Source organism: Aphidius gifuensis, linkage group LG4 (assembly GCF_014905175.1).
Source record: "Aphidius gifuensis isolate YNYX2018 linkage group LG4, ASM1490517v1, whole genome shotgun sequence".
In the NCBI taxonomy this organism is placed as follows: domain Eukaryota; kingdom Metazoa; phylum Arthropoda; class Insecta; order Hymenoptera; family Braconidae; genus Aphidius; species Aphidius gifuensis.
In genome coordinates, this window is record NC_057791.1 from 1,523,270 (window position 1) to 1,537,271 (window position 14,002).

At 24.7% G+C, this 14,002-nt stretch overlaps 3 protein-coding genes across 4 annotated transcripts in view; 1 reads left to right on the forward strand and 2 right to left on the reverse strand.

Annotated features, from left to right (window-relative positions):
• Positions 1 to 5,037: 5,037 nt before the first annotated feature.
• LOC122854371 (E3 ubiquitin-protein ligase MARCHF5-like) lies at positions 5,038 to 7,675 on the forward strand. Its single transcript, XM_044154947.1, has 3 exons — positions 5,038 to 5,376; positions 5,704 to 6,830; positions 6,928 to 7,675. The coding sequence occupies exons 2-3, from the start codon at positions 5,808 to 5,810 to the stop codon at positions 7,084 to 7,086; spliced, it is 1,182 nt and encodes a 393-aa protein (XP_044010882.1). The 5' UTR covers positions 5,038 to 5,376; positions 5,704 to 5,807; the 3' UTR covers positions 7,087 to 7,675.
• On the reverse strand, positions 7,379 to 9,624 carry LOC122854372 (2-aminoethanethiol dioxygenase). The gene is made up of 2 exons (XM_044154948.1): positions 8,937 to 9,624; positions 7,379 to 8,864 (listed from the first exon to the last, which is right to left on the reverse strand). The coding sequence occupies exons 1-2, from the start codon at positions 9,222 to 9,224 to the stop codon at positions 8,475 to 8,477; spliced, it is 678 nt and encodes a 225-aa protein (XP_044010883.1). The 5' UTR covers positions 9,225 to 9,624; the 3' UTR covers positions 7,379 to 8,474.
• Positions 9,625 to 11,106: 1,482 nt separating this feature from the next.
• LOC122854374 (calcium uniporter protein, mitochondrial) overlaps positions 11,107 to 14,002 on the reverse strand; it is a 47,420-nt gene continuing 44,524 nt past the window's right edge. For both annotated transcript variants that reach the window (XM_044154954.1, XM_044154953.1), the window contains 5 exons: positions 13,272 to 13,442; positions 13,060 to 13,178; positions 12,837 to 12,983; positions 12,571 to 12,774; positions 11,107 to 12,493 (listed from right to left, as the gene is read on the reverse strand). In XM_044154954.1, coding sequence (XP_044010889.1) covers positions 12,191 to 12,493; positions 12,571 to 12,774; positions 12,837 to 12,983; positions 13,060 to 13,178; positions 13,272 to 13,442 — 944 coding nt within the window. In that variant the 3' untranslated portion in view covers positions 11,107 to 12,190. The remainder of the gene's footprint in view (positions 12,494 to 12,570; positions 12,775 to 12,836; positions 12,984 to 13,059; positions 13,179 to 13,271; positions 13,443 to 14,002) is intronic.

Below are 14,002 nucleotides of genomic sequence, written 5' to 3' on the forward strand. Positions count from 1 at the left end.
AAGTACAGCTTTTTAAAACATCGAATACCTCTTCGCTTGTTCTATATTCCTGTTCAAAGATAAATTTTTTTTTTTTAATATCAGAGAAGCAGAAAAAACAGGAGGTCAACTACAAATAAAATCAAATACCTCTTCGCTTGTTCTACATTCCTATTCAAAAATAAATTTTTTTTTTTTATTTTTTCTAATTTGTTTTAAGAGTTTTAATATTATTTCGGAAATATCAGGAGAACAAGAAGGACAGGAGGGCAACTACTAATGAAATCAAATACCTCTTCGCTTGTTCTATATTCCTGTTCAAAAATAAAATTTTTTTTTTTAATATTAGGGAAGCAGCAAAAACAGGAGGTCAACTACAAATAAAATCAAATACCTCTTCGCTTGTTCTATATTCCTGTTCAAGAATAAATTTTTTTTTTCTATTTTTTCTAATTTGTTTTAAGAATTTTAATTTTATTTCGAAGATATCAGGAGAACAAGAAGGACAGGAGGTCAACTACGAATGAAATCAAATACCTCTTCGCTTGTTCTATATTCCTGTTCAAAAATAAAATTTTTTTTTTAAATATTAGGGAAGCAGGAAAGTCAGGAGGTTAACTACAAATAAAATCAAATACCTCTTCGCTTGTTCTACATTCCTGTTCAAAAATGAATTTTTTTTTTTATTTTAAATAATTATTTTTAAGAAATAAAATTTATTTTTGATATATCAGGAGAACAGGTAAGTAAGGAGGTGAACTAGAAATAAAATAAAATACCTCTTTGCTCATTCTATGATCCTGTGAAAAAATTAGACTCCCCACTATTTTTTTTCTTATTGTTTTTTTAAAAATAAAATTTGCTCTTGAAATATCAGGAGAGCAGGTAAGGGAGGAGGTAAACTAGAAATCAAATAAAATACCTCTTTGCTCATTCTATGATCCTGTGAAAAAATTAGTCTCGCCACTATTTTTTTTCATATTGTTTTCTTGAAAATAAAATTTGCTCTTGAAATATCAGGAGAGCAGGTAGCAGAAGAGGTGAACTAGAAATAAAATAAAATACCTCTTTGCTCATTCTATGATCCTGTGAAAAAATTAATCTCGCCACTATTTTTTTTCTTATTGTTTTTTAAAAAATAAAATTTGCTCTTGAAATATCAGGAGAGCAGGTAATGCAGGAGGTGAACTAGAAATAAAATAAAATACCTCTTTGCCTGTTTTATGATCCTGTGAAAAAAGTAATGTCGCCACTATTTTTTTTCTAATTGTTTTTGACGAAATAAATTTTATTTTTAAAATATCAGGAGAGCAGGTAATGCAGGAGGTGAACTAGAAATAAAATAAAATACCTCTTTGCCTGTTCTATGATCCTGTTAAAAAATTAATGTCGCCACTATTTTTTTTCTAATTGTTTTTAAAGAAATAAAATTTATTTTTAAAATATCAGGAGAGCAGGTAACACAGGAGGTGAACTAGAAATAAAATAAAATACCTCTTTGCTCATTCTATGATCCTGTTAAAAAATTAATGTCGCCACTATTTTTTTTCTAATTGTTTTTTAAAAAATAAAATTTGCTCTTGAAATATCAGGAGAGCAGGTAACTCAGGAGGTGAACCAGAAATAAAATAAAATACCTCTTTGCTTATTCTATGATCCTGTGAAAAAATTAATGTCGCCACTATTTTTTTTCTAATTGTTTTTTAAAAAATAAAATTTGCTCTTGAAATATCAGGAGAGCAGGTAACGCAGGAGGTGAACTAGAAATAAAATAAAATACCTCTTTGCCTGTTCTATGATCCTGTTAAAAAATTAATGTCGCCACTATTTTTTTTCTAATTGTTTTTAAAGAAATAAAATTTATTTTTGAAATATCAGGAGAGCAGGTAACGCAGGAGGTGAACTAGAAATAAAATAAAATACCTCTTTGCCTGTTCTATGATCCTGTTAAAAAATTAATGTCGCCACTATTTTTTTTTTCATTGTTTTGAAAGAAATAAAATTATTTTTGAAATATCAGGAGAACAGGTAACGCAGGAGTTGAACTCGAAAATGTACAAAATACCTCTTTGCCTTTTCTATCATCCTGTGAAAAAATTAATGTCGCCACAATTTTTTTTCTAATTGTTTTTAAAGAAATAAAATTTATTTTCAAAATATCAGGAGAGCATGTAATGCAGGAGGTGAACTCGGAATTAAATAAAATACCTCTTTGCCTGTTCTATGATTCTGTTAAAAAATTAATGTCGCCACTATTTTTTTTCTAATTGTTTTTGAAGAAATAAAATTTATTTTTGAAATTTCAGGAGAGTAGGTAAGGAAGGAGGTGAACTAGAAATAAAATAAAATACCTCTTTGCTGATTATGTTTTCTTGATACAAATTGCCATTTTTTTTGAAAACAGCCTAACAAAAAATTTAATTTATTAGGGAATTATAAAATAAAATAGATAAACATTATAAAACATGAAATACCTCTTTGCTAATTATATTCGCTTGATACAAATTTTCAGTTTTTTCAAAAACTGCCGGAAAAAAAAATCTATTTTACTGCGGAATTATTCATCTTGGTGATTTTAATAAGAAAACAAATCCATCATTATACGTAATATGTGAATAAATTATTATTAGACAGCAACAACATTGATGAATAAGCAAGTCACTCATATATTATTATAATAATGTAAATATTAAATTTTTTATAGGTAATATGTGGATAAATATTCAATTGTGGAGACAACGTCTTCAGGCTCTAAGCTTTCTTTTCATGTTTCGAATAAAATGTGAAAATGATAATTGTAAAATGATTGATCTTGTTCTATTATGCGAAAATAATTCAACGATAAAAACACAAAATCCAATACTCAATCCTGTTGCTAAAAATTTAAGTGCAAAATTTATGTGTTCACGTTTTAAAGGTCTTGGTTCATCAGATGTAACATTCTGTATTCTATTATAACGCAATAATTTATATTCAATTAGTTCATGTTCAAAATATTTTTCTATAATTTTATTAACACGTTTTTTCAAAGGCCAATTTTTTCGCATTACGAAAGCTGTATAAGTCATAATAAATGGCTTTTTGGCCAAATACAATTGTGGATATTGTAAGGCTTTTTCCGTTAACGAAATTATTCCATACGCACAAGCATTTTTTGAATTATTAAGAACGTGTTCTACACAAGAATCAATATCTTTTACTCGTACATACCGATTAATCAATTTTTCATCTAAATAATCAATCGTCATGTTATTTCCATAAATTTTGTAATCTTTAAATGTTTCAATCAAATCTTCCATGGTATCAATATTTTTTTCCGAATTTGGATTCATTTGAAAACCAAGAATTTTACCTTGAAAAACTGAACACAAAATTAGAGCCAATAATAAAATACCAAACAGATAAATTCTTGATGGTAAATCAGTTGGTTGTTTCAAAAAACTTGCATTCCCCCACATTCTAATTATTTCTAAAATTGCAAGATCAATATCCATTTTCATACAAATTTTAAACATTAAAACAGTAGTTGCCGAAAAAAATAACATTAATAAAATTAATTGCCAACCAAACAATTCATAAATTTGGTGAAGCATAGTTTTTTTACCTCGATTTTGACTTATAAAAGTAAAACCAGTTAAATAAACCATATTGGAAGATGCAATATCTCTCATGTAGATTCTTGGTGCAAGCCGTATTCTTATATCAATCGATCCATTGGCTAATAAATTTCCGATATGACTGATTGCTACTCCTTGAGAATTCGTATTAAAAATATCATCCATTTTTGAATATGATATTGTTACATTTAGCTGTTCATACAAGAATTTAGTTATTGCTTTTTGTTTTTCATTTGAATGCTTGCCTCTAAAAGCCGCTCTTATTCCTCGATATCCATCCAAATGACGAGCTTTGTCATAATCAAGAGACTTGCAGTTTAATATTTCTAAAAAAAAAAAATTATTTATACAATTATTAATTTATTATTAATAATCTAATATATTCATTACTCACTTGGATTGTATTGTCGACGATAAAGAGTCCATTGATCTTCAGATTTTTTCTTGATATATCTTGATTCTTCCCAAAAAGAAGGTGCTCGATTTGTAAATGGATTAAATGTGTAAAAATTAACACGATCTTTTTCTCCATCGGTACAAATAAATATTGCTCGTAAAATATCCATTTTCCAAATTTTTCGTAAAATATTTCTAGCATTTTTGCAATTTGTTGATAAGCCATTATCAAGTATTATAAAAAATCCTTCGTGGTTCCACCATGGTGATTTCTTCAATTGTTGAATATCAACTTCAAAATCAGGCTCAATTGTCACAATGAAAATATTTAATTTGTAATTTGCATTTAATTCATCAGCTGTTATTAATTTGTTGAAAAAAAGAACTGGTCCATAATTCATCAGTAAATCAATGTTAAATCCTTCAGGATTACCAACAAAAACTGTTCCGTGTTTTGCCTCATTGGAAAAACAAAATCCAATTGTATTAATGGTTGCATCAATGCGGGCTTGTAAATTAATATTAATTGAACTTTTTACATGATCAATTGGTGACACAAAAATAATGATTGCAAATAAATGCATTCGTCTCATTTTCACAAGGTGTTTTTCTTTTCAACTTTGACCGACAACTAACCATCTCCTCAGTGATGGCTTTATTATGCCCTGCATAGACACGTAGGTATTAAATTATTCATTTAATTTAAAAAATTGCAAATGCACTTAATGAAATATTTTTTATTATTTTTTCTATCTATCTAAGATTTGATCAGTGATAAAAACATTGTTACACACTTGAAATGAAATCAATCAATTTGTGAAAGCACTTATAAAAAATTCATATTGCAAATGTTTTTATTTTTATTATCAATAAATCTGTGTCTGATTTAAATTGCCTTGCTTAATATTTAATTATATAATTAAACTAATTTTTTAAAACCTTGACTTCCTTTGTCAGCAGTCAGATTCCTGACTTGCCAATAATTTTTCACTACTAGCGACATCTCTTTGTTTTCATGTGAGTTACTATTTATTTACGACTTGCCAATCTCATAAATCATTCTCGACCATAATGCAATATTGCAAAAAAGTGTGTGTGCAAATAAAAAAGAAAAAGCAATAAAAATAAATTAAAGATTTGCACCAAAAATAAAAGTTTAGCCAATCAACTGACCAGTTTTTTCATCATCCAATTCTAAATCTTTTTGTCCTTACAAAATAATAAAACATCAACAAACAATTATCCATTTTTGATTTAAAAAAATTAACAAGTTTTATGCTTTGTTAATTGTCAGTGTCATCATCATCATTATAATCATCATCATCAACCACCAAGTGCATGGAATAATCCAACATTCAAAACACCAATGCAAATATTTATCCAGGTATGTTAAGGACATGTTGTATGAATTATTCTCTTTCTTTTTTTTTTTTCCTTTTACATGTAGGTATTTTTTTTTTTTATTTTTTTGCAATCCACTTACTTGTTCAGTGTATCGTTGTTAACACACATACTTGAAAAGTTCAACGTACTTTTGATCCTCTGTATAAATTTTCATTTAATTAATATAAATATATCCTTGTTAAAATAATTTTGTTTTTTTCTATTTTATATATTACAAACAAAAAAAAAAAGTATTTAAACATAAAACATATTAAAAATAATGAAAATATATAATCAATTAATATATCTTGTTATTGTTATGTTACAGATAACAAAATAAATAATAAATCATAAAGAAAAACATGTTGACATTGATGAAATAAAATAAAGTCAATCAATTGGATAATAATAATATTAATAATAAAAATAAAAATGTCAGACAACAGTCCACCACAAGTATCATATGGTCGTGATGTACATGGACGAGCAATAAGAGTTGAACCTGGTAGAACAAGATTATCTGGTTATCGTTTACCTCGAATTGAAACATTACGTCGTTTAAGTAATAGTTTTAGATCAGATGGTGATTCAAATGATACATCAGATACTCAACCAGCAACAATATCATCTGAAGAAGAAATAACATGTAATTCAACATCAATAATAACTGATCCAGAATTATCAGTTGATGTTACTGATGGTGCATCATCACCATTAAGAACATCAATAAGTGCACCAACATTAAGTTCAGATGATGATAATAAACGTTATTGTTGGGTTTGTTTTGCAACAGATGAAGATGATGCAATGGCATTATGGGTTAAACCATGTCATTGTCGTGGTACAACAAAATGGGTACATCAAGGTTGTATACAAAGATGGGTTGATGAAAAACAAAAAGGTAGAGCTGGTGCATATGTATCATGTCCACAATGTAATACTGAATATATTATTGTTTATCCAAATATGGGACCACTTGTTGTTATATTAGATACAATTGATGGTATTATATTTCGTATTTGTCCATTTATTGCTGGTGGTATTGTTGTTGGTACAATATATTGGACAGCTGTAACATATGGTGCTGTAACTGTTATGCAAGTTGTTGGACATAAAGATGGTTTAACATTAATGGAACAAGCTGATCCATTAGTTTTACTTGTTGGTTTACCAACAATACCAATTATGTTGGTATTAGGTAAAATGTTAAGATGGGAAGATCAAGCACTTGGTTTACTTAGAAGACATGCTTGTAAAATACCAATATTACGTCATTTTTTACCAAGTAATTGTGTTGATGATGAAAGAACACAATCACAAGAAGTACCACCAATGAGTGATCCAGTATCAGCAACAAGAATATTATGTGGTGCATTATTATTACCAACAATTGCTAGTATTTGTGGTAAAATATTTTTTGATAATATTAATTCAAATTTTCGTCGTACTATTTTGGTAAGTTTATTTGTTTTTATTATTAAATAATAATGCTATTATTTCGTGCATTAATAAAATTAATAATCAATCATTGTTGAATTTTATTTTTGTTTAGGGTGGTGTTGCATTTATAACGATAAAAGGAGCATTTAAAATATATCACAAACAACAACAATATGTAAGACAGTGCCAACGAAGAATAATGGATTATACAGATAGTAATATTGCAACTTACAAAAGACAACAAAGTACTGAAAATAGCCAGACTAGTTAAAATGTTTAAAAATTATATTAATAATATTAAATTTAATTAACATAATAAAAAACAATTTAAAAAAAAAAACGATAGTAATGTGAGCTTTCGAAAACTTGACATGGTGATGATAATTACAAAAAAAAAAATATTATTATTAACAATTGTTTCTATGATTTTCTTTGGGGATTTAAAGTTTACAGTTTGACATGATTTTCTTTGTAAATACTCGGGTTAATTGGGAAACATGAAAATAAATAAAAAAAAAAAAGATTAAAATTATGATTAATAATAAAGTTCAGTTAACCATAAATTTAGTTTTTTGTATTTCTAAATTTATTCTATATAAATTATTTGTCTCTCTACAAATTACGTAAATGTAAGTTTATTTTTTTAGATAACATTTACTATTATGTTTATTAATTATATCTTATTTTCTTTCTTTATTTTTAATCCAATTATCAAATTGGATGATAAATATTTATATAGTTTAAAAAAATTTCAAGAGCAGATAAGAGTTGTAGTTTAATGATAATTAATATAATTTATTTTACCATCACATGTAGATAATATGAAAATAAATATTCGGTTAATTAATGGAATTTATAAATACTCTGATTTTTAATTATTACAATTTTATTAATGTCTCATTTAATTTTCTCTTGATTTCGTTATTTTTTTTCTTTGCTATTTACATAAATATATAACTAAAATTATCAACAGTTTTTTTTTTTTTTACTTTTAATTGTTTTAAATATTTTATTAATAACTTGTTAAGTACTTTTCGTATACAATTTTTAAAAATTTATTTTTTAATTATAACAATTTTAAATTTATTTATTTCTTTTTTGGTCAGCAAATGACATCATTATCATTATCGATGCACTTGACTAATTCAATTATTTTCAAAAATCAAGAATATTTTTTTTTCAGTAATTATGTGGCTCTCAAATTTTTGCCAACAAGCTCACAGAGGATTTGCAATTTCGTTTTACATTCTTAAACTCTTCTTAAATTTAAAACAAAAAAAATTTGTTAATTTCAACTGACAACAGAAAAAGGAATAACAAATTTCATGAGAGCAAGTGAAAAAGAGTTGTCGTTTTTATAATAAAAAAAAGAACAAAAAAATATCATTTAAATAATTTTAAAAATAAATAATAAATTTGAATAATTAATTTAATTGAAAATCTATTAAACGAAATAATTTTCCATCATCTAAAAAAATATCATACTGCTTATGATAAATAAATTAATTTAAAAAAAAGAGAGAGAAAGAAATAGAAAAAATAGAGAGTTAAATTATATAAATTAAACAAAATTAAATAATATATTTGGAAACTTTGGAATTAAAGTAGTACGCCTTATTGATGCTTTGTTAATATAATAAATTAAAATAATATCCTAGATCATCTCAATGGTGGTCCAAGATACTGAAGATTTGTTGAATAAAATTTTGATGGTAATTCAAATGCAATTAATTTAACATTAGTTTCATTTATTGAATGATTATCTTGTGATGATTGACGAAAAAATGTACATGGTCTAATGCTCTTATCAAATTCCTCATAATCAATATCATATGGTGGACTTAGTATATCAAGAAATGCTGCTGGACCATTTGTACAATGTATTTCATGAAAATTACGTTCATCAGGTGATAAAACACATGCTGAACTATTTTTATCAGCAATTATTGGTGGATGTTTGACAGCCATTACACCTTCATGATAATTAATCTTTTCATCAGGTTCAACTTGAATTGTATACGTATCAATTTTAACACTTCCACATATTACCTAATGGAAAAATAAATAATTTATTAACAATAATAACACATGTATTTATGTAATATTAATTTGATAATTTACCTTGAGTAAACCATGCATACCAGGATGATCATGCATTGGCAATGTGACACCATGTTTCAATAAAAATATTGCAATTGTTATATCATTATTTTCATAAATATTTATAACACTCATTGGTGCATCTTGTTTTTCAACAATATCTAAAATTGTTTTATCAACTTTGACATCATTACATGTCATATTATTCATTAAATATTTTAATTTTTCAAAATTTTTTGGACACAATTTGTAGGTATTATTTTGACATCCTGAAAATGTTTTTAATGCTTGTCGCCATAATGTCTCCATTGATGATGATATTATTTATTATTAATAAATTTATAAATTATTTAATTTCCTTGAACTTTATATTGATGACAATGCAGGAAAATTGATTTTATATATTGTTTATTACAATAATTTATAGGCACTTAACCTCAACCTTTTATTGATCTTTTTGACACAATAATAGTTAAATTTATTTGTTAATTAAATTACAATGATGTTTGATGATTATTCTTTTATGTTTTTAAATAACTTTACACATGGTATGTGTTTATTATCATCAACTTGTTTGGAGCCCTTGACTTTGTTGACACTTTTTCTTTATCTAATATTTTTTTCCTCCTAGTAACACACTCACATTGTTATCATGATAACAGCATTTATATTTACACTTGATTTTATTTAAAATTCAAGTATTTAATCAGTACAGCTATTTTAGATTTAAAAATTAAAATAATAAAAACACAAAAATAATTGTTTTGTGATAATAAATAAAATTGTAGATTAATATTTTTTGTATGATTTTTATTTGAAATTATATATTTACAAGCTCTCATAATATATGTTGAGATATATAATTAAAATGATAATAAAAAAAAATACCTTTTGCTTGGTTTAACAGTCATTTAATATTAATAATTTATTTATTCTTTAAATTATATATTTTATTAAGAAAACAATGAAACAATGAAAATTATATTTTTGAAAATTTTCAACAATTTTTTAATTATTGTGAATGTTTATTTAATAATGAATTTAATTTGTTTTAATTTTATTTCAAAATTAAATTTGATATCCTCCATTCGTTTAGTGTTATTTACACATATTATTTATATTTTTAAGAACAATTTATTTTTAGTTAATAGTATTATGAAATTGATAGTTGAAAAATTTTTAGGCAGTTTTTTTATAACAAGCTCGGAGAAAAACCACAGCGTTTAATAATTATTTAGAAAATAAAAATAAATTATTTATATTATTACATAAAATATTTACAAAATATTTAACTTTTTGCAAATTTTATTTAACAATTTCAATGAATTTTAATATTTTTAACGAATTAAACTTGAAAAAAAAATAATCGAAATTTTTAATAAATACGTTAGAGTAATATTTATAATAATATATATTGAAAAAAGTTAAAAATATTGGCACAAATAGAATAACGTGCAAAATTTAATGACAAATAAATAACAATAATTTTTAAAAAATAATTAAATTGTTTATAAATTTTTAACGCTGTGTTTTTTAAATTAAAAAACAAAATATTAACATTAAAATTATTAAAGTATTAATTACAATGAGGTAAATTTATTTATAAATAAAATATTTAAGTTATGTATTATTTATAACAATTTTCATAAATTAAAAAACATAAAAAATAATTTTATTGTAAAATAATTACACGAGAAATTAAATTATGGAAACAGATTAAAGATGAGATAAAGATTGTGCGATTTATTAATAATTTTTTTGTTTATTTAAATTGTTTAGTACGCATCTAAAATTAGTGTTAAATATTGGTGCGAAAAAATGTACATAAAGTACCTAAGCAAGGCAATACTCTATCAAAAATTTTTTGTAAAAGTTAATAATGAATTTGAGAAATTGATTTAATTTATTTGGGCACTAAATTCATCACTGTTTAATTTTTTATCTATTAATTTTGTATATAAATTTAATTTTCATATAATTTAAAATTGTTTTTTTTTGACTATCATTGATTGTTTAATTTTGTGCATAAACTATTTTATTTAAATATTATTTTATGTTAATCAAGAATTACAAGATAAATATTTTCCTAATGTTTTTTAATTTATTTAAATGAATTGTGTATTAGAGGCTTGTGCAGATCACGCAAACGGACGGATGAAAAAATGTGATTAATGATATACAAGCGAAATAATTTGAGTCTTTAATATTTATTTAACAACAAAAAATTGTCTACTTTCAATAAACGAGCAACATTATTTTTTCTAATGTTCCTCTTTCGGAAGAACAGCACCTTTATTTTTAAATATTTTCTAACTATTTTAATTATCTAATTAATGGTTTCATTGTTTTTAATTGTTTAATAATGAAATCATATTATTAAACATATTGTTTTTGCATTTTTTAATTCATCTTGTGATATTATTTATTAAACAATTTTTCAAACAACTTATAACTAAATATTTTTTACTTAATTTTTCTATCTCGTAATTTATTAAATTTCTAATTGAAGCGTATGAAATGCAGAGTATCATTTATATATATAATAGTATTTAGTTATTTTTCTTTTTAAAAGATATTAAATTAAATTGTAAGATAGATTAATGAGCTTGATGGGATTTTATATTTTGATTCAGACATATTTAATAATATTTATTTTAGTATCATGGGGAATTAAGAGGTAGAGAAATTTATTTAATAATGTCGACTAGAATATTCACAATATTTATTGATGAATACGAGCAATGAAAATTTACAAATAAAAAAAAAATTAAACAAACCAAAAAACACAATTGTTTTTGTGTATTACCCATTGAGCTAATAAATAAATTTTTTATATTTTCAAGTACTCATGCCTGAGATTAATTAGATAATTATAAATTTTTTCGTCATTCAATTATTTATCATTTCGATACTTTTATGGCCTCTCAATTTAAACTTGACAAATGATTTTTTTTTGCACTCTCAGTTTAAATGAGAAATTAATAATAATAATAAAAATAATAATTACAGATATGCATGAATTGTAATGACGTTAGATAATCAAGATAATCCAACGATCAAATTTACTATTATATAATTAATTTTAATATTTTTAAATATCTTTTCTTTTTTTCCTTTTTTTTTGGTATTATTTTTTTTCGACCATATAATTATTATCATACAACTCTTTTGAGCGTTTACAATCCCAATGAAATTATAATTAAATTATATCAAGGGATATTTATTTTTGCATTACGAAAATTATTATAGTTTTTTTTTTTTTCTAATTAAATTTATCAATGTTTTCTTTCATCAGGACTTGGACTACGATAACGTTCTTTTTTTGGTGTTGATGATGGTGAACTTGATTCTGAGCTTGATGAAGAACTTGATGATGATTTACCACGATCACGTAATTTTTTTTCAACTTTAGTTTTATGATTATAAAGTGGACCACGTATTATTTTTAATGTTGTTTCAAGCTCATGTTGACGTTCTTTTAATAAATTGTATTGATTTAAATCTAATCCAACAGCACGTGCACGTTTATGAAGTGCAACAAGATAACGTCTATTCATAACATCTGGTAGCATAAATTCCTGTTGAATAATATTGATTAATTAAAATTAAATCGTCAAACAGTTTATTATAGCTTTCATTTGTTCTTTAAGCTTACCTGTCTTGTCATGATAAAGTAAATATAGCATAACATGCCAGTGGCATAAGTGACAAAATATGTCACAGGTTCCATAATATCCCATGAGTATTCCCACCAGGTTAATCTTGCTAAAATACCAACTTGACATGCCATTGCAATGAGACCCAACCACGAATGCATATTTGCTCTATTTTCAGCAGCAACTTCTAATTCTTGTTTTTTCTATTGAATAAAATATACATTAAAATAAATTTATTTTGATAAATTTAATATTTTATTTATACCAATTCAAGTGGCTCCAATTCAATCATAACTTCTTCAAGTTCAGTTATCACGTCTCTTTCCAAAATAGAATTATACTCTTGACAGTGAAGTGATTCGTAAAGTTGACAAACTGTCAATTGAACATCTGAAAGTTTCTCGACAGATTCCTATTGATAAAAATTACATATTTATTATTTAAAAAAAAATATAATATTTTTTTTTTCTATTTTGAATAAAACAAACCGTTGAATATTTTTCTTGATCAGGTGGTGATACATCATATGTAACATCATTCATGACTAATTTAAAGTCAGCATCTAATAATGATTCTATCGTATTTCCACTGCCTATTCTTATTCCATCTAATAAATAAATAAATAAATAAATAAATAAATAAATATATAAATTTATCAACAAGTAATTTTTGTGCATTAAAATAGTAAAATATAATTTACCTATTGTAGTAATGCATGCTCTATCAATACCCAAATCTTCAGCTTTAAGCATACTGATAAAATCTCCAACAGTATGTGTTATTGGTTTCAAGGTAAACATACATTTCTCTTTTCTCGATGGTAATGGTACAGTGATTCGCGGAAATCCCCGGTGAAAATCAACAGTTACATCTAAAAACAAACAAAACAAAATTTATAAATTAATATTACTATTCAATTTTTGTTCATAAATTCATGAAAAAAACTTGAAATAATTTATTCATCTCTCAAGAGAATAATATTTTTCAAAATAATAAATTTCATATATTCATGTTAAAAATATAAAAACAGATATAAAAAAAAATTCTTTTCAAATTGAAGCAACAAAAAATAGTTTAAAAAAAAAAACATGAATACAAGGTTTTATGAGTTGAGTTTTCGTGATACGGCTGGAGTGATAATCGTGCGATTGAGAGTCAGTCCGTATAACCTGGTTAAAAGAGATGCTGTTGAAAAGAGGCGGTGGTTAAGAAAATATATGTTGAATGAGGAAAAATAACAAAAAGAAATATAAAGGATAAAAAAAAAAAATAAATAATAATCATATAATGGGTATCAGAGTGTGGAGAGACATAAATGAAACGACATGCACAGACACATAAGAGTAATATACTTAATTCGCTTAATTCAACCAAGTGTATTAATTTGAATCATAGCAAAATCTTTCTATGATAAGCAGAACGGAACCATCA

Coding starts and splice junctions, on each gene's coding strand:
- LOC122854371 (XM_044154947.1), top strand. CDS start 5,808: ATGTCAGACAACAGTCCACCACAAGTATCATATGGTCGTGATGTACAT. Junction 6,831..6,927: donor ATTTTCGTCGTACTATTTTG/GTAAGTTTATTT, acceptor ATTTTTGTTTAG/GGTGGTGTTGCATTTATAAC.
- LOC122854372 (XM_044154948.1), bottom strand. CDS start 9,224: ATGGAGACATTATGGCGACAAGCATTAAAAACATTTTCAGGATGTCAA. Junction 8,865..8,936: donor GTATGCATGGTTTACTCAAG/GTAAATTATCAA, acceptor TTTTTCCATTAG/GTAATATGTGGAAGTGTTAA.